Source organism: Panulirus ornatus, chromosome 23 (genome assembly GCF_036320965.1).
Source record: "Panulirus ornatus isolate Po-2019 chromosome 23, ASM3632096v1, whole genome shotgun sequence".
NCBI classification, from domain to species: domain Eukaryota; kingdom Metazoa; phylum Arthropoda; class Malacostraca; order Decapoda; family Palinuridae; genus Panulirus; species Panulirus ornatus.
The window spans coordinates 22,049,096-22,068,890 of record NC_092246.1 but is presented as its reverse complement, the minus strand read 5'-3'; the positions used below and the strand labels follow the sequence as shown (position 1 = coordinate 22,068,890).

At 37.9% G+C, this 19,795-nt stretch overlaps 1 protein-coding gene across 2 annotated transcripts; it reads left to right on the top strand.

Moving 5' to 3' along the window:
- The first annotated feature begins 4,149 nt into the window (after nt 1–4,149).
- Elp3 (elongator complex protein 3) lies at nt 4,150–18,963 on the top strand. 2 transcript variants are annotated; one of them, XM_071676803.1, is made up of 11 exons: nt 4,150–4,242; nt 5,001–5,242; nt 5,504–5,707; nt 7,471–7,657; nt 9,214–9,343; nt 9,601–9,727; nt 10,003–10,220; nt 11,513–11,645; nt 12,408–12,535; nt 15,669–15,850; nt 17,543–18,963. In XM_071676803.1, the coding sequence occupies exons 1-11, from the start codon at nt 4,221–4,223 to the stop codon at nt 17,617–17,619; spliced, it is 1,650 nt and encodes a 549-aa protein (XP_071532904.1). In that variant the 5' UTR covers nt 4,150–4,220; the 3' UTR covers nt 17,620–18,963. The 2 variants fall into 2 exon arrangements, with proteins under 2 accessions (XP_071532904.1, XP_071532906.1); XM_071676805.1 differs by lacking the exon at nt 4,150–4,242 and adding an exon at nt 4,352–4,504.
- The last annotated feature ends 832 nt before the right edge of the window (nt 18,964–19,795 follow it).

Genomic DNA, 19,795 nt, shown 5'->3' with positions numbered 1-19,795 from the left:
CCCCCCATACCAATCCATCATTGCAGCCTAGCACACCCGCTTGCCTGATGGTCCACACGTCATTAAAGCCAGACCGCACATCAGTAAGAGGGAACAACTATACCAGCCCGTGTGTACCCCAGTGTAGGAGAGATGTGTCGACAGCCTGCGGTGGAATGTCGGGTCATCAGCGGGGTACTGGTGCCGGTGCACTGAAACATGGAGGTAGTAGGCGCTTTAGGCAATGCTTGGACTGGTACGACCAACTAGGAGAATCCTACTGGCATGCAGAGTACGAAGACCAGGTTTCATGATATCTTTAGTCGCTTTATATAAAGTTTCATGAGGTAGACAATGTCCCTCTGTTCCCTACATAAACCATACCATGATGAAACCTGTGTTCGAATGGAATCTGAATCACATCATTATCATTACCAACGTTGTATGACTCGTTTTCGATGATATCCGACCCTATCATAGCATTATGTTGGGGTAAAGATAGTGGTGAGAGTAAGTGAGCTTGGGAAGAAGACTTGTGTGAGGAATTACCAGGAGAGACTGAGTACAGAATGGAAAAAGGTGAGAAGAAAGGACGTAAGGGGAGTGGGGGAGGAATGGGATGTATTTAGGGAAGTAGTGATGGCTTGCGCAAAAGATGCTTGTGGCAGATTAGTGAAAGAGAAGAGAGAGGCATTTGGACCATTTTTGCAGGGAAATAATGTAAGTGAGTGGGAGATGTTTAAAAGAAAGAGGCAGGAGGTCAAGAGATAGGTGCAAGAGGTGAAAAAGAGGGCATATGAGAATTGGGGTAAGAGAGTATCATTAAATTTTAGGAGCATAAGATGTTTTGGAAGGAGGTAAATAAAGTGCGTAAGACAAGGGAACAAATGGGAACATCAGTGAAGGGGGCTAATGGGGAGGTGATAACAAGTAGTGGTGATGTGAAAAAGAGATGGAGTGAGTATTTTGAAGGTTTGTTGAATGTGTTTGATGATAGAGTGGCAGATATAGGGTGTTTTGGTTGAGGTGGTGTGCAAAGTGAGAGGGTTAGGGAGAATGATTTGGTAACCAGAGAAGAAGTAGTAAAATCTTTGCGGAAGATGAAAGCCGGCAAGGCAGCAGGTTTGGATGGTATTGCAGCGGAATTTATTAAAAAAGGGGGTGACTGTGTTGTTGACTGGTTGGTAAGGTTATTTAATGTATGTATGACTCATGGTGAGGTGCCTGAGGATTGGTGGAATGCTTGCATAGTGCCATTGTACAAAAGCAAAGGGGATGAAGGTGAGTGCTCATATTACAGAGGTATAAGTTTGTTGAGTATTCCTGGGAAATTGTATGGGAGGGTATTGATTGAGAGGGTGAAGGCATGTACAGAGAATCAGATTGGGGAAGAGCAGTGTGGCTTCAGGAGTGGTAGAGGATGTGTGGATCAGGTGTTTGCTTTGAAGAATGTATGTGAGAAATACTTAGAAAAGCAAATGGATTTGTATGTAGCATTTATGGATCTGGAGAGGGCATATGATAGCGTTGACTGAGATGCTCTGTGGAAGGTATTAAAAATATATGGTGTTTGAGGCAAGTTGTTAGAAGCAGTGAAAAGTTTTTATCGAGGATGTAAGGTATGTGTACGTGTAGGAAGAGAGGAAAGTGATTGGTTCTCAGTGAATGTCGGTTTTCGGCATGGTTGCGTGATGTTTCCATGGTTGTTTAATTTGTTTATGGATGGGGTTGTTAGGGAGGTGAATGTAAGAGTTTTGGAGAGACGGGCAAGTATGCAGTCTGCTGTGGATGAGAGGGTTTGGGAAGTGAGTCAGTTGTTGTTCGCTGATGATGCAGCGCTGGTGGCTGATTCGGGGGAGAAACTGCAGAAACTGGTGAGTGAGTTTGGTAAAGTGTGTGAAAGAAGAAAGCTGAGAGTAAATGTGAATCAGAGCAAGGTTATTAGGTTCAGTGGGGTTAAGGGACAAGTCAGTTGGGAGGTACGTTTGAATGGAGAAAAACTGGAGGAAGTGAAGCGTTTTAGATATCTGGGAGTGGATTTGGCAGCGGATGGAACCATGGAAGCGGAAGTGAATCATAGGGTGGGAAGGGGGCGAAAGTTCTGGGAGCGTTGAAAAATGTGTAGAAGGCGAGAACATTATCTCGGAAAGCAAAAATGGGTATGTTTGAAAGAATAGTCGTTCCAACAATGTTGTATGGTTGCGAGGCGTGGGCTATGGATAGAGTTGTGCGGAGGCGGGTGAATGTGTTGGAAATGAGATGTTTGAGGACAATATTTGGTGTGAGGTGGTTTGATCGAGTAAGTAATGAAAGGGTAAGAGAGATATATGGTAATAAAAAGAGTGTGGTTGAGAGAGCAGAAGAGGTTGTTTTGAAATGGTTTGGTCACATGGAGAGAATGAGTGAGGAAAGATTGGCCTAGAGGATATATGTGTCAGAGGTGGGGGGGGGGGGGGGGGGGGGGGGGGGGCAAGGAGAAGTGGGAGACCAAATTGGAGGTGGGAAGATGGAGAGAAAAAGATTTTGAGTGATCGGGGACTGAACATGCAGGAGGGTGAAAAACGTGCAATGATAGAGTGAATTGGAACGCTGTGGTATACCGGGGTCGACGTGCTGTCAGTGGATTGAACCAGGGCATGTGAAGCGTCTCGGGTAAACCATGGAAAGTTCTGTAGGGCCTGGATGTGGAAAGGGAGCTGTGGTTTTGGTGCATTATACATGACAGCTAGAGACTGTGTGAACGAATGGGGCCTTTGTTGTCTTTTCTTAGTGCTACCTCGCGCACATGCTGGGGGAGGGAGGGGGTTATCATTTCATGTGTGGTGGGGTGGCGACGGGAATGAATTATGTACATGTGCATATATGCATATATCTGTGTGTGTATATATATGTATACGTTGAGATGTATAGGTATGTATATGTGCGTGTGTGGACGTATATGTATATAGGGGAGAAAGAATACTTCCCACGTATTCCCTGTGTGTCGTAGAAAGCGACTAAAAGGGGAGGGAGCGGGGGGCTGGAAATCCTCCCCTCTCTTTTTTTCTAATTTTCCAAAAGAAAGAACGGAGAAGTGGGCCAGGTGAGGATATTCCCTCAAAGGCCCAGTCCTCTGTTCTTAACGCTATCTCGCTAACGCGGGTAATGGCGAATAGTATATATAAGAGGTGAAGAAGAGGGCAAATGAGAGTTGGGGTGAGAGAGTATCATTAAATTTTAGGGAGAATAAAAAGATCCTTGTTTATTGATGGGCAACGAAGTTAGTATCTGAGGCTCTTTGCCGAAATCCCTCTACCTCCTAAAGTCCATATATCTCAGGAATAGAGGCCGCAGCAGTCCTGAGGTTGATATTGGTAACTGTGAACTTTTGTGTCACTGTCATTGCCAGATATACCTATCTTTTTTTTGGAACTGGGCAAGTCCCCAGGGAACATAGGCAACTCTTAGAAATGGTGACGGTATTTTCGTCCATTGCTTCCACTGACGAAGATTTGGTCCGGGTATTTTCTTCCTCACATGTCCCACAGGAATGAAGAAGTGCCACTTAATATTTTTCGTTAATTTCATGAATCCTCTTTTGTCTAGTCTTATGTATTTCTCCTTCAATTCAGCCACTTGCGAAGGTATGCTTCACTAAAAAGGCACTTGGGACAAGTCTGGTAAACAGTAAAGTCTTAGATTATAAATCAGTCATGTGTGATACGACTGGTATCAGTAGAAATTTCCAAATCTATTATTTACAAATATATTACAAAATATATCAACTTTCCATATCAGAATGGCATATTTATGAACCTGTTGCCTCTCATTGGGCAATTTCCAGTTGTAGTTTGTTTTATTGGGTTATTACATAGGGCAAAAAGAAGTAAATTTTGTACATTTATAGCATTACGGCATCAAATGCTTGTGTATGAAACAAACTATTAAGTTAGGAGGCTAAACATTAACATCAAACGAATATATTAGCAAAATAATTGTCATAGCTCATCAAATAGGTATTCGAGGTAAAGCTCCTACTCACATATAGTTATTAGAATAGATTCTTAGCAGAGAATTGATAAAAACTTATTATTCTTATCTTTATTTTGAAAATTACAGATAATTTATCACTCACATTAATTAGAATATGTTTTCTCACACTATTTTTAGTTTGAAAAATCTAAAATGACATCCGGAATTATGATACCTACATCAGCTGTTTACTTATGTGTGAGATGCGGACGTAGTAACGTTGACGAAAAATGGGCCAAAACAGGAAGAAAGGTAGTTATATGTCACATTTTACCGAAATGTTAGACTGTCTAGAAGGATTCCTTGTACTTGTGCAGCTTAACGAGACTGGTACATTACAACTGTATCGAAACGCATTGGATGTTGAATGATCCAGTTTCGCAATGCTTGATTTTAGAGTACAAAAGTTGTGCTGGAGCGTGATTTGGAATATTTATATTTGATTCTACTTATAAAGGAGGGTAAACAATGTTTGGACAGGTTTATGTTTCCTGAAAGAGAGGGGCGGGCATTTGTAAGTATAACTTTCTGAAGTGTTAGAGGTAAGATTTTATCTCTACCAAGGGGTTAGCAATTTTGTAAGTGGTTTGGGTGAGAGGGTTTTTTTTTTATATAAAAGAGTTTTATATATATATATATATATATATATATATATATATATATATATATATATATATGTGTGTGTGTGTGTGTGTGTGTGTACAGATTTTCATGCATATATTCGTTTGTGTATGTATCATACCAGTTGAAAATTATGTATTTCTAGTACATTTATTGACATAGAAATCCCATTAATGATGTAATTATTAATGAGAAAATAGAGCATGTACTTGAAAAATACCTTGCCAAATAGGAGGAAAGGCATAGAGTTTCATGGGTCAATCAAAGTGGAAGCATTTATTGTTCTCAAGACTCAGATTTTGTAAATACTTATTGTTGACTTGATTTTCTTAGAAAATTCAATGGAAGTTGCTTTAAAGCAGCGAGTTATTAGCTTTCTTATTTTTCAGGGCCAGCACTCTCCAGAGAGGAGCTGCGTATGCTTACTGTGGGAGAGATTGTGCAGGAGTTGATAAAGGCCCAAAAGGAGCAGCGTGATGTTAATCTTAATAAACTTAAGACACGCATATCTTCTAAATATGGTCTGCATTCTTCACCAAGACTCGTGGATATTATAGCTGCTGTACCACATGAGCACAAGAAGGTTCTCCTTCCAAAACTTCGTGCAAAGCCTGTTCGCACTGCCTCAGGTGTAAGTTAGTGCCTCAGGAAAATTTCCAGAGTTATTTGAACAATTGTAATCATGGATTTAAAGACCAGTTCAACATTCTCATTGATAATTATGTTTGATTTGTTGTATGTTATGAAACTTTGTCACAAAAACTTGTTTTTAGGTAATGAAACTATTTCTCTTCTTTGTTTGGTCTCTGTGTACATTTTTTATAACAAAGTTCATTAAAGATATTAGGCCTAGGAAGCAATTTACGTGATGAATTTCATACTTGTTTACCAGATTGCAGTTGTAGCAGTAATGTGTAAACCCCATCGTTGCCCACATATCAATATGACAGGCAACATATGTGTCTACTGTCCAGGTGGTCCTGACTCTGACTTTGAGTACTCAACACAGAGCTATACTGGATATGAACCTACATCCATGAGAGCTATAAGGGCCAGGTATAATCCATATTTACAAACCAGACATAGAGTGGAACAGGTATGTTAAGAAAAAGCACATTTTTATTTTATATTATGTCATACTGACAAGTGAGGATACTCCCTCTCAGGCTCAGTCCTCTGTTCTTAATGCTACCTCACTAATGCAGGAAATGTGAATATGTATGAAAAAAGAATCATCAATACCTTAGTTATCTTTGTCGTTCAATTATCAGAGCTTGTATCCAATATTGTCAAGAATTTGCATGTTGAAGCAATGCTGAATAGTTTGTCCATACATAGCCATTCAATTTGAAAATTCTTGTAATTTTTACTTATCATTTGGCTTTTGTGCCTCTGTGTAGATTCTGGAGTAGTTATATTATTATTATTGACATTCATCCTGATACTATGACAGCGATGATTGTTTTTGATATTATTATGATTGATATTATTATTATTTCATACATATTCACCATTTCCCGCATTAGTAAGGTAGCGTCAAGAACAGAGGACTGAGCCTTAGAGAGAAAATTCTCAGCTTGGCCCCCTTCTTTGTTACTTCCTCTGGAAAAGTAAAAACTGGAGGGAAGGATTCTTATTATTTCTGGGATATCATTTGTATTGCAACATAGTATAGTTTTAGAAGTCAGATAACATGATTTGCTGTCTCATTTACCCTGAGGTATTGGGTGGAGCGATTCAGCTTTTGCTCTCTATCCTTATGTTTAATGATATTTTTCCTCTGCCAGTAAGTAACCATGGGTTCTGAGAAGTTGTGTTAGTAATAAAAGACCCATATTCATGATTGGAAGCACGAGAATGTGTCTACAAGTGGGATTTCAATATATGCTGGCAGCCTGCCAGTGGCAGGGTTGAGTTCACCATCTGGATACTTATTTCTCCTGTCTGATATCATCCCATCCTAAAATGCTAGCTTTAGTCAACCTAGGAAGACCAGTAAGGTGATTGACCACCTGATGTAACATGCTGTGTTAAAAAATCCATCACTCTCTGAGGGAGGACCTCCAATTAATGAATGACTCGCAGCATGGTTTTATATGAAATTGTTCATGTCTGAGAAATCTGCTTGATTTCTTTAATGATATGATCATTATGTATGATGAAAGTAAAGCACTTGATATCACCAATCTAGATTTTCAAAAAGCATTTTGTAACGTTCCACATCTAAGGTTACTAACTAAAGTTGTCACATGGTATAGATTGGGCTGTATCTCATTGATAAGGAAATTGGTTCACTGGCTATAAACAAAGAGTTGTGATTAATGATCAAGCCTCAGAATGGTTAAACATGACAAGTGGTGTGCCACAAGGATCTGTGATATGTTTCACAACTCATTATCACCTAGGAATTTCAGTATCTTGAAATGCAGTCCATTAAGTGTTTAGCTTCATCTGATGTAATGTTTTCTGCAGTAATGGATGGCATCCCATGCAGAATTAAACAGCTTTGGTAGTTGGAACTCTGGAATTTAAGTGGGAAACTTCTTGCAGTCTATGTGTCCCTAATCACACCCATTATGAATTGAGAATGGAATATTACTGTAATAGTAGGACACCACTAGCTCCTTCCCAGTTCTTTTATTTCAGTGCTTTAAACCTCCCCTTGCCAGTTGTGCAGTATTACATGGCATAATCTCTGAAAAATTGTTGTTAGATTAATTTTTTTTCAAATTTCAGTTATGGCAGTTGGGTGCTTTAAACCTCCTCTTGCCAGCAGTGCAATATTATGTGGTGTAATCTCTGAAAAACTTTGAAGAGCATAGTATTATCACTTAGATTAATATTTTTCTATTATTTCAGTTGCGGCAGTTGGGTCATAGTGTTGACAAAGTAGAATTTATAGTGATGGGGGGAACATTTATGGCTCTCCCAGAGGAGTACAGAGACTATTTCATCCGTAATCTTCACGATGCCCTCTCAGGTCACTCATCCACAAGTGTTAGTGAAGCTGTTAAGTACTCAGAGCGTAGCAGCACCAAGTGCATAGGTAAGACTCCTTGAATAAAGAATGTTCTATATATTTTGCATTATTATTTCCATGGTTTGCCCCAGACGCTTCACATTCCCTGGTTCAATCCATTGACAGCACATCAACCCCGGTATACCTTATCATTCCAATTCACTCTATCCCTTGCACACCTTTCACCCTTTTGTATGTTCAGGCCCCAATCATTCAAAATCTTTTTCACTCCATCCTTCCACCTCCAATTTGGTCTTCCACTTCTTCTCGTTCCCTCCACCTCTGACACGTGTATCCCCTTTGTCAATCTTTCCTCACTCATTCTCTCCATGTGACCAAACCATTTCAATACACCCTCTTCTGCTCTCTCAACCACACTCTTTTTATTACCACACATATCTCTTACCATTTCATTACTTACGTGTTTGAACCACCTCACACCACATATTGTCCTCAGACATCTCATTTCCAACACAACCACCCTCCTCTGCGCAACCCTATCTATAGCCCATGCCTTGCAACCATATAAAAATTGTTGGAACCCCTATTCCTTTAGACATACCCATTTTTGCTTTCCACACATTCTTCAGCTCTCCCCGAACCTTCGCCCCCCCACCCTGTGATTAACTTCCACTTCCGTGGTTCCATCCATTGCTAAATCCACTCCCAGATATCTAAAACACTTCACTTCCTCCAGTTTTTCTCCATTAAAACTTACCTCCCAATTGACTTGTCCCTCAACCCTACTGAACTGAATAACCTTGCTCTTATTCACATTTACTCACAGCTTTCTTCTTTCCCTCACTTTATCAAACTCAGTCACCAGCTTCTGCAGTTTCTCACCCAAATCAGCCACCAGCGCTGTATTATCAGCAAACAACAACTGACTCATTTCCCAAGCCCTCTCATCCACAACAGACTGCATACTTGCCCCTCTCTCCAAAACTCTTGCACTCACCTCCCTAACAACCTCATCCATAAACAAATTAAACATATATAGGTAAAATTATTATATAAGCCCAAGGACACCTTCTCCAGGGGTTCTAAGAGCTTCAGTCTGCTACGTTTTGTAGCAGGGAAAGGATGAACTCCATAGGAGTAAGAAGCTCTTTCAAGAGATTGTACTCTGATGATACAACCTTGCCAGTTGTAACTTTTCTCTCATGACATAACGAAAGGCAGGTGGAGAACAGTATTCCTAAATATGATTATAAATAGATTATGTTCCCTGGGGTAGGAGAGAAAGAATACTTCCTACGTATTCCCTGCATGTCGTAAAAGGTGACTAAAAGGGAGGGAGCAGGGGACTGGAAATCCTCCCCTTTCTTTTTTTTTTTTTTTTTTCCAAAAGAAGGAACAGAAAAGGAGGCCAGATGAGGATATTCCCTCAAAGGCCCAGTCCTGTGTTCTTAACACTATCTCTTACATGGGAAATTGCGAATAGTATAAAAAGAAATAGATTATGTAATATATTTTTACTTTGAAGCACATATACAAGGATTTTGTTTATCCCTCTTATCAGTTTTACTATAGCAGTTGTTTTTTCCATTATTTAGTCATCAAAACTTGTTTGTCCATTCCAGGAATTACCATAGAGACACGTCCTGACTACTGCTTAAAGCGCCACCTTTCAGACATGCTTAAGTATGGGTGTACAAGATTGGAGATAGGTGTTCAGTCTGTTTATGAAGATGTGGCTAGGGACACAAACAGGTAAGATGTTACATCTATATTCAGTTTTCTATATCGCTTAGAAGTTAGTAAGTATATTTAGGGTTATATATCAGCAGATTGTGATTACCACCAGTAGATGTTATAAGCTGTTTAAAAAGAATATCGAGTTGATAACTGTATATTTTTCTCTATGTGATACATACAGAGCCTTGTTTGCATAAAGGAAGGAAAGGTGAAATATGATTTAGTGCTTGCAAATTATATTTTTATTGCATCATTTTCATTTTGTGCTTCAGAGGACACACAGTGAGGGCTGTGAGTGAAAGTTTCCATTACTCCAAAGATGCAGGATTTAAAGTGGTGTCTCACATGATGCCTGACTTGCCAAATGTTGATTATGAGAGAGATGTGGAGCAGTTTATTGTAAGTTTGGTTTTTATTGTTATTGTCTTTACAGGGATAACTTACCTAATGTCTTAGCTACTTATTCATCATATGTACTTAACTGCAAATTATAGCAGCTTTGAACTTAAGGTTGATATATATTGAGGACTCATTCATATTTATCCTTGGAGTCATGATTATTTTCTTTTTATTATGATTCTAATTGTGTGGTGTTGGAGAAAAACTTCATGTGAACACTTTAATGATATTGAATAAGTTTTATCCTGTTTTTATATGTAATTCATCCTTTTCAGGAATTTTTTGAAAACCCAGCATTTAGACCAGATGGACTGAAAATCTATCCAACCTTGGTTATTCGTGGCACGGGCTTGTACGAGCTATGGAAAACTGGACGGTATAAGAGCTATCCCCCTAATACTTTGGTTGACTTGATAGCCACAATACTTTCACTTGTGCCCCCATGGGTTCGTGTATATAGAGTACAGAGGGACATCCCTATGCCTTTAGTTAGGTGGGTACCTTTTGATGTTGTGTCATATATAATTTTATGAAAGTAAAATCCACTCTGTAACTGTAATGATAAAGGATATTGTGAAAGAGGAAAATGAAAAGAAGGCAGAATGACTTGATAAAGTTTCCAAGTCTCTAAAAGATTATTGACAAAATCCTTTTGATGTGAAAGGCAGTTTTAGAAGATTATTTTGATGAAAAGTTTGCTCCTCTCATTTTTGTTATAACCTTCATGAAAATTTTGTTGCTTAGGTCAAGATTCCATGATGTGGCATAAATGTGGGTGGGGTTTAGTTTGCTTGAGCTTCAAATAGCATAAGCAGAAACTGAGATATCTTGACCTTAATCCTATCTATCAGAAAGAGCAAGTATTACATGCCATTCTAAAATGATAATGGTACTAAGTTCTGAGGATGAGCACTCCCCGCATGACTCATTCTTCTGTTTCCCCTATTAGAAAGTTAAAATACAAGGAGGGGAGGGTTTCTAGCCCCACGCTCCCGTCCCCTTTAGTCGCCTTCTACGATACGTGAGGAATGTGTGGGAAGTATTCTTTCTCCCCTATCCCCAGGGATAGAATGCATTATTACATGACAGCTAGAGACTGAGTGTGAGTGAATTGGGCCTTTGTTGTCTTTTCCTAGTGCTACCTTGCACACATGAGGGGGAAGGGGGTTATTTCATGTGTAGTGAGGTGGCGATGGGAATGAATAAAGGCAGACAGTATGAATTATGTAAATTTGTATATATGTAAATGTCTGTGTGAGTATATATATGTATACGTTGAGATTTATAGGTATGTATATTTGCGTGTGTGGACGTGTATGTATATACATGTGTATGTGGGTGGGTTGGGCCATTCTTTCGTCTGTTTCCTTGCGCTACCTCACTAATGCGGGAGACAGCGACAAAGCAAAATAAGATAAATAATAATAACTAAGTTCTGCTCTACTGGCCTGTATTCAATCCTCTGTATAGTTACATAGCACACAACCCACCCACCTGTTTTTCTTTCCTTTGGTTGAAAGATGAAGAGGTGCCAGTTTCACTTGGGAAAAAAAATTTATCCCTCCATGTAGGTGAAGAAGTGGAATATAATGTTTAGGTAAATATTCTTTCCCGACCAATTTGTTTCGCATAGAAAGTAGCTGATTCTGTGGAGATATTGATAGCTAGGCTACCGCCACCAAGCACCTTTTTATATTTTTACAATATTTCATGTTTCTTTACTAATCTAAACCAGAAGTAAGAGTCTTCAGGTATCCTGAAAACTTTTTTTTCATTCCTCATCAGTTCTGGTGTAGAGCATGGAAATCTAAGAGAATTAGCTTTATCCCGGATGAAAGATTTCGGTACAGAATGCCGAGATGTTCGTACTCGCGAAGTTGGTATTCAAGAAATCCATCATAAAGTTCGACCTTATGAGGTAAACAAACTTCTCTTATTCTTTACTTGTAGTAATCATTTTGCTGTTTTAGATGTTGTTTGATATATAGTCTACTTAACAAACCTGCTTTATATGATATGTTTTTAACTGATTACCAAAGGCTACCTAATACTACATAGTAATGTATCATTAGTGACCTGTCATACTTTAGTTTTTTATTATCAGCATGCTACACCTTTCCCATGCATTTCAAAAAGTATTTTACTTTATTTTGAAGGTTGTGGCCAGTATGTTAGAACATGAGGCAGATTTTTGATAAAATCTTCAGTTCAGTTTATTGGACTTTGATAATTGATAAAGTTTTAACTTTTTTTTAACTGCTATTTAGCTTGCTTTTATGTGATATGAAGGTGTATTGAATGTCGTATTTTTAAGCTTCAAGGTGTAATCAAATTGAAAATTTATGAAATAATTCCAAATAAGTATTATTTTTTACAAGCACCACAATGAAGTTAATTGCATAATGAAGGTACTAAGCACATAAAGCATTAAAAGAAGATTAGATGGACAAAAACAGTTTTTACATGAACTCAGGATTAACATACATTCTATGTGTTGTGTGAAAGAATAATAAAATTCTTAAGCAGGCAGTATATGCAGCAAGCACTATATACTAGACTTTCCTCATAGCGAAGTATTCACAATTAACCAAGACGTATACAGAAATAAACAGAGACACGGGGAGAGAGAGCAAGAGCTAATTTTTTTTAGTATTCATTGTAACTTCACACATTTATTCAGGTAGAGATGATCCGACGTGATTACATGGCAAATGGAGGATGGGAAACATTCCTGTCTTATGAGGACCCAGAGCAGGACATATTGGTTGGGCTCCTTCGGCTTAGAAAGTGCTCTGATCAAACCTTCAGGTGGGTGTTTTAATCTAATTTCTCATGATTTAGAATTGAAGTTCAAGCTTTTTTATTGTTAAAGAGAAAGAAATCTGTTAAATAATGACCTTTTGTCAGTCTTATCTTATCTTCCCCCAGATCCATAGATTTCACTTTCCTTTTTAAGGTATTTTTCACACAAATTTTTCAGAGTAAACATCTACTTCACAGAACCTCAACCTATGCTGAATCCACATTACTTCCCAACCAGATGTTCTCTGCATGCTAATATTCTTTCATGCTTTTTTTTCCCATACACCTTACCAAACACTCATTTTTTCACCATTGCTTTTATGTAAGGGAACTGTGCATGCATTCTGCCATTTTTCAGGCATCTCACCGTGGGCCCTACAGATACTGAATAGCCTGATTAAGCAGTCATCAACATAGTCACCCCTTTTCTTGAAAACTCGGTAGCAGTCACATCCACTTCTTTAACTTTCTCACATTTCATCTTATGCAAGAATTTCAGTACCTCCTCTCTTCTCACTATACCATAAGTAAGGACTCTCTTGCTCTGCATACCACCTCATACAAACACACTACATTCATTGCCCCCATTTATTATTCTTTTATTCATAAGTCTCACTTCATCTCTTCTCACTTCTTTGTTTGCTACTGCCTTTCCATGTGCTCCTGTCACTGTCACTCCCATTTGTTTACCCATTCTCCTATCACAGTTTATCTCCTTTCATAATGTATTATTACTTAGGCATGCTGCATGCATTTGAATATTTTTATACTCCATGTCTGACTGTTATCTTTGTCTCCATTCGCAGTTCCTTAGGGTGGTTCAGGTATATCCAGCCTCTTGTGTCATACTCACTCATGTTCAGCCCATGTCCCGGTGTTAAAGCAGAACATAAACCTCTGCAGTTACATGAGTACTTCTTTCATATTCTTTTTACGCATTAAACTGGGTTATCAAGCAAAACTAAGTCTTCAATCACTTTCCCTTCATATACAGAAAGCTTCCCTTGTATCCAGGCCCAAATCATTCCTGTGGGATCCTCACCCGGAATCTGTTTAGCTGAAATAGATTCTGTATCCAACCATCTCTTCTGCAGTCTACTTCTTGTGCATTCAGTTATGCTAAACTAAATATCTTCATGACCAGTCTATTTACCATATGTTCCACATGACCGTACCATTATGCAAGAATTCCTTCCATCTGCCTTTCTGATGATTTCTTCACACTATATATTCTTCTCACATTTTATTTTCTGCTCTCCTTTTCATCCTCGTTATAGTTATACTATTTAAGTTATTTATTTATGCTTATTTTAAGTTTTACCCATCCAGACCTATGTAAACTTTCGTTTCACATACATTTATCAGAATTGAGAGAATTACTCTTTTATGAACATTTCAGGTACATTGTACTCTTGAATTTTTCCCATTTTTCAGAGTTTACAATACACCTACAATTTATCTTCCCAGCAGAATTGCTTCTAACTTCAGCTTTCCCACAATCATCCTTACTGAACTTCAGTCCCTAGCATCTGAACTTATTCATAACTAACCGTTTTTTTACTTTCAAACTGATGTTACACTACAAATTTCTGATTTGAGTTTCAAAAACTCAAATCCTTCTTGCCTTCATTTTTAGCATCCTGTTTCAAGTTTCACTATCAAAGCTATATATTATTCTCTCCAATTCTTCCTCTGATGTAGATAACAGTGCAACATCACCTGTCTGTGAGACCTGTGATGATTTCTGTCTTCCTTTAGCTTTGTGTAGTACTGCACCATTGTATTGCTCCACCCAACTCACATCTCTCACAGTGCCTCATCAGCCATGGTAACAGTATGCAACCTCCATGAATGAACCAGTCATTCATACTTCCATTATAAAAGCTTTTTAACAGCATTAAGAAGTTGTCCATTCACACTCATCAGCCATGGTAACAGTACGCAACCTCCATGAATGAACCAGTCATTCATACTTGCATTATAAAAGCTTTTTAACAGCATTAAGTAGTTGTCCATTCACACCATATAAAGGCAGAACGTCTCTACGGGATTATGCTTTCTGAATCCATATATTTTGCGTGCACATACTTTTTTCTTTATAACTTTGTGTGCTACAGAAGTGCAAAACTTTGGTTGACATATCCTCTTCCCCTTCTAAATTAGGGTCTGCCGTTGTAAGTATAGGTTATGAAGAATTAAAATGATGGAAATAGCATGATGGAGTAAAGGCTTAAGAAAGTTGGTTTAAGAGAAAGAGTCTTTAGAAGGAGAAATTGGATTTACCAAAAAGTAGTTTGTAAAGTATGATTTATGAATAGAAAATTTAGATATTATACATGAATGAAAGAAAAACGAAAGAGTATAGTAGGAGAGATATGAATGAAAATGTACAGAACAGGATACTTTGGAAGAGGTAGAGATTTAGAGGAGAGGTGTGCGGTTATAAGACAAGCCTGGGGGATTCTTAGTTACAAAGAATGAATCTTTTATGAAAAAGAAAGATTCATATCAAAAGTGCTTGGAAATGATGGTGAGAGATACAGCTTTTGAAACAGTCATATCAGAGGTAAGAAGGGGAGGAATAGATAAAAGAAGACATTACAAAGGAGTAAGTGAGAATGGCAGTTACATCTTTAAAAATGCAAATGTTGGGAATATACATTGAATGTTGAGATGATTTTATTTATAGTTATTCAAGAACCCCATTGTAAAGGGGTCCTGGAGTTAATCCATGACTCATTTTTCATGAGTTCCCACTCCTCTTGGGCTGCACTCCTTTTAGTCACAGGAAAATGATGGACTCATTTGGACTGAGAAGTTCTTGATGAGACTGTACTCCGGGTGATGCACCCTTGCTAAAGGTGACTTAACACTTGTAATATCATGCAGGCAGAATCCAGTAGCACCTGAGTTTGATTATCAAGAATACAGATAAAATTGTTGTCGAGTGTATGTATGGAAAAGTGATATTAGGAATTATAGAGAAATATGTATTTGTGGCATAGTTGATATGGTTTATGGTAGGGTCATAAACAGTCATGTTAAAAGAATTAGTGAACCATGTGTTGGTGAAGGTTAAGCACAGGATAAAAGTCATGGCATATGTATGGATTTAAATATACATATTTCTAACACTTAGGCCTGAGTTGGTGGCTGGTGTATCGATAGTGCGAGAGCTACATGTGTATGGTTCGGTGGTACCAGTGAGTACTCGTGATCCTACCAAATTCCAGCATCAGGGCTTTGGCATGTTACTTATGGAAGAAGCGGAGAGGATTGCCAAAGAAGAGCATGGATCTCAGAAAATTTCTGTTATTTCAGGTAGGTCTGCATTAGAAATTTAGATTTATCTTTATGTGCTTTCATAGCCAGTTCATGTATGGGGATTCTTCCTAAATTGTAACAATCACCTATATATGCACACATTCCTTTGTTTATGACCCATTCTTCACATTGGTTTTGCAGTTGAGTGAATGAAGCCCTTGCCACTTGTATGTACACTGAAGAAAGAATGAGAAAAAACAAAGGTTGTACTAGCAAGTGTATATGTACAAGAAGTGTAAATGTGGAATTATGAATAGTTGACTCTAAAGTTACAGAAAAGAGTAACAGATGAAAGGGAAGAAAACTAGTAATCACAGAAATTATTTTCCTTATTCTGCATTGGAATCTAACTTTTGTACTTCCAGAGGTCTTCTATCTACTTAGTATGAGGACCACTAATACTGGTTTATAAATTGGTAAATTGGTAAATTTTTATCCCTGGGGATAGGGGATTAAGAATACTTCCCACGTGTTCCCTGCGTGTCGTAGAAGGCGACTAAAAGGGGAGGGAGCGGGGGGCTGGAAATCCTCCCCTCTCGTTTTTTTTTTTTTTAAATTTTCCAAAAGAAGGAACAGAGGGGGCCAGGTGAGGATATTCCAAAAAAGGCCCAGTCCTCTGTTCTTAACGCTACCTCGCTAACGCGGGAAATGGCGAATAGTTTAAAAGAAAGAAAGATTTGGAAAAAGTTTTATGTTGAATTAACATCCATAAAATCTTGAGGAATTTGATATTTGTATTATACTGTGAGTAGCCACTTCCCTTTCATGAGAGTAACTTCCTTTGTTACTAGCTAATGTCTTTCCCAATTCATTGTCAATTACAGAAAATTAGTGCTTAAGTTTAAGAGGCTTCTTTCCATACATGATGAATGTATGTGCTACTGAGATGTGTAACTGCAATCCCCTCTCACCAAACCCCTACCTGTTTAGCTAGTTTCTTGTGCCATAGAACTTACAGACTGAGAAGTCAACAGATTTGATATCTAGAACTAGGTGTGCTACAACCTGATTTTTTTTTCCTTAGTCATGGACAAAAGTCCACATCAAGGCCGGGCCTTAATTGAAATGTAGAGAGAATTATGAAATGGAAAAGGGAGAGACAAGGGAAAGTATCTATGAATTTTAAAGAAAGTGAAAGCCTTTCTTTTGAAGTGTGAAGTCATAGTTACAGGGAAAGACATGAGAATGTAGAGAGTTCCAAAGCTTCAACGTGTAGGGAAAGAAGCTGGTATCAAAACAGCCTATCCTTGAGATGCTGATGGGGTAGCAGATGATGGTTAAGTCAGGTTAGTTCGTGGATTTAAGGCAGTTTAGCTTATGTTCATGTTCTTGAGGTGATCTCTAAAATGTAAATTGATGTTGCTTTTGAACTTAAGGCTACTTTTTATCAGGATGGGTTGTATGTTAATATCTTCATGTTATTCAGATTCAGAAAGAAGTTTTCCTTTGATGCTTTTAAGAATGATTGATGGGTCTATTATATTTTGTTATCTGTTTTGTTTGCAAAGTTTATTATCTTGTAATTATGGTTGTGTGTCTAATGATAACGATAAATCATTCAGATTTAGCGATCAGTGCATTTACCGTCTGTTAAGGTTTCAGAGCAATTGAGAAAGTTAAGCTGCTTTGACTCAGTACAATGTCTTTATTTATATATTTAATAATTCTTATATTTATATATATTTCCAGGTGTTGGCACTCGGAACTATTACAGAAAGCTGGGATATGACCTAGATGGGCCATATATGTCGAAGCCCCTCATCTAACGGTACTAAGAAATTATTGAGTACCTTGAGGAAGAATTAAAGTCATAAATGAAAAGATTTAAAGATGTAACTATTTATCCATCTACATCTCTGATGCCTGTTCCTTTTGTAAACTCCCTACAGGGGGGTGCCCATGGCAAAAGATTCTCCATAACTGTTGAACTCCAGGGCCACTTCTTAACCTTTAGTGCCTCATCATTAACAGGCATCTAGCAGGTGCAGTTCTAGCACAGTATTTTCAGAGGCTCCTACATAATTTTCCTACCTAATGTGACTGCCTAATAGTCCTGCCTAATGTTACAACCTAGTACTTCTTCCTAATGCTCCTACCTGTTACTTCTACCTAAAGCTCCTGTTTTACATTCTTACCTACTACTTCTGTCTATGGCTTCTACCATTTTGCCAAAAGGCAAGAGCTAGTGCAAAGCACTCACCACAAGAAAATCTTAAGTTGCAAAAATGAGTTGTGTCAGTTTAGTCTTGTCAACTGTTATGTGTTACAAGAAGTAACAATCATAAGATATATTTTTATCAGCCAACTGAACCTTTTTCTTGGATATTGTAACATTATGCTGATTGTGACAACTGTTACACATCATGAAATGAGCTGTTTTGTTATAAGAGTTTTGGTTGAGAGGTTTAATTATACATTTAATAAACAAAGTGGATTTGGAAAGGAAACTTTTCCAAAAGCTAAAGCTTTTACAGTTTAGGAAGGAGAAAATTTTAGAATATGCACAATTAACAAAAAATGTTTTTACTCTAAGATTGTTTAGGGTTCATATACATCTGACATCAATTTTATAGAAAAAAAAAGAATTTAACTACTGGGGACTAATTCTTGGATCAAAGGGGTTCTTTGGGTATCCCAAAATCTCCACAAATCAAAACAGTTAAAGGTGCATTACTTAAGAGACATTTTACTGTATAATGAACAGTATTTTTTTGAAATTCATTTGAACATTTTCTTGTTAGGCTTACATGAAAAAATCTTCACAATGACATTCACATGCTTTTTGGTTCAGTGAGATACCCACTAAAATTTTAATATCTTTCATCTTGTATTACAGCTTGTAGGTGAGATCCTATGAAATAATGAATTGGAGTTTTATGCTAATGGTGATATAGACTGTGTATAAAATACTTATTATGTATAAAGAAGTACTTTGTAAATATAAGTTTGCACAGACTGCTACAGAAAAAGCCTCATTCCAACCATTGTAAATACTGATAATCAGTAGACAATTACCTTTGTGTTTTTTACAGTTGTGAGTGTAACCTACACCCCATTGTATCCCCATTTGTCTATATTGTGTGTATTTATTCAGTAAATTTTTAGCTTTTGCTTGCAGTTATATTTAATCAAACATAATGATTGGTTTCTGTTTTCCGAGTATCTGCTTGTTTTCTGTCATAGTGAGGTAAGATTAGGGACAGACAAATAACAGTCAAGGGAAAATCCTCACTTTACTCCTGTTCTTACTTTTAGAAAGTGATGATACAGGAGGGGAGGATTTCCAATCCACAGCTCCTGCCAATCAAAGTCACCTCTTACAGCATGAAGGAGGTATGTAGGTAACATTCTTTTTTCCCCATGCCAAGGTATGAGACGAAGATGGTTATATTTGACAGCAGAGTAATCATAAATGTGTTGAATGGGTGCAAGTCTGTGGTCCTGAATAGAAAAGAACAAAAGACGGTGCACATGTTGGGAACGAAATGTTTGAGGACAATATGTGGAGTGAGGAGGGTTAGTTATGTAATAAATTACTGTATGACAGATGTGTAGTTGTAAGCAGCATGTTCTTGAGAGAACTGGACAGTTTGTACTGAAATAGTTGAAATACATGGTGAGGAGGAGTGAAGAGACTCTAACTAGAGGATATGTATGTCAGAAGTGGAGAAAGCAAGATGGTAGAAACCAAGAAAGAGATGGAAGGATGGGATGAAAGAGGCTTTGAGTTATCAGGTCCTGGACATATAGAAGGGTAAATTGGAGTGATGTGGCTTACTAAAGTTAATATGCTGTCAGTGGGCTGAACCAGGCAATATGAAGTTGTTAGGGGAAACCAGGGAATGGTAAGGGGGAATTGGTTGGACATAGGGGCTGTGGTTTCTGTGCGTTATACACAGAGAGTGGATGTGTGCAAATGAGACTTCTCTGTCTCTTCATGGG

Coding starts and splice junctions, on each gene's coding strand:
- Elp3 (XM_071676803.1), top strand. CDS start 4,221: ATGGGCCAAAACAGGAAGAAAG. Junction 12,536..15,668: donor TGCTCTGATCAAACCTTCAG/GTGGGTGTTTTA, acceptor TCTAACACTTAG/GCCTGAGTTGGTGGCTGGTG. Junction 15,851..17,542: donor GAAAATTTCTGTTATTTCAG/GTAGGTCTGCAT, acceptor ATATATTTCCAG/GTGTTGGCACTCGGAACTAT.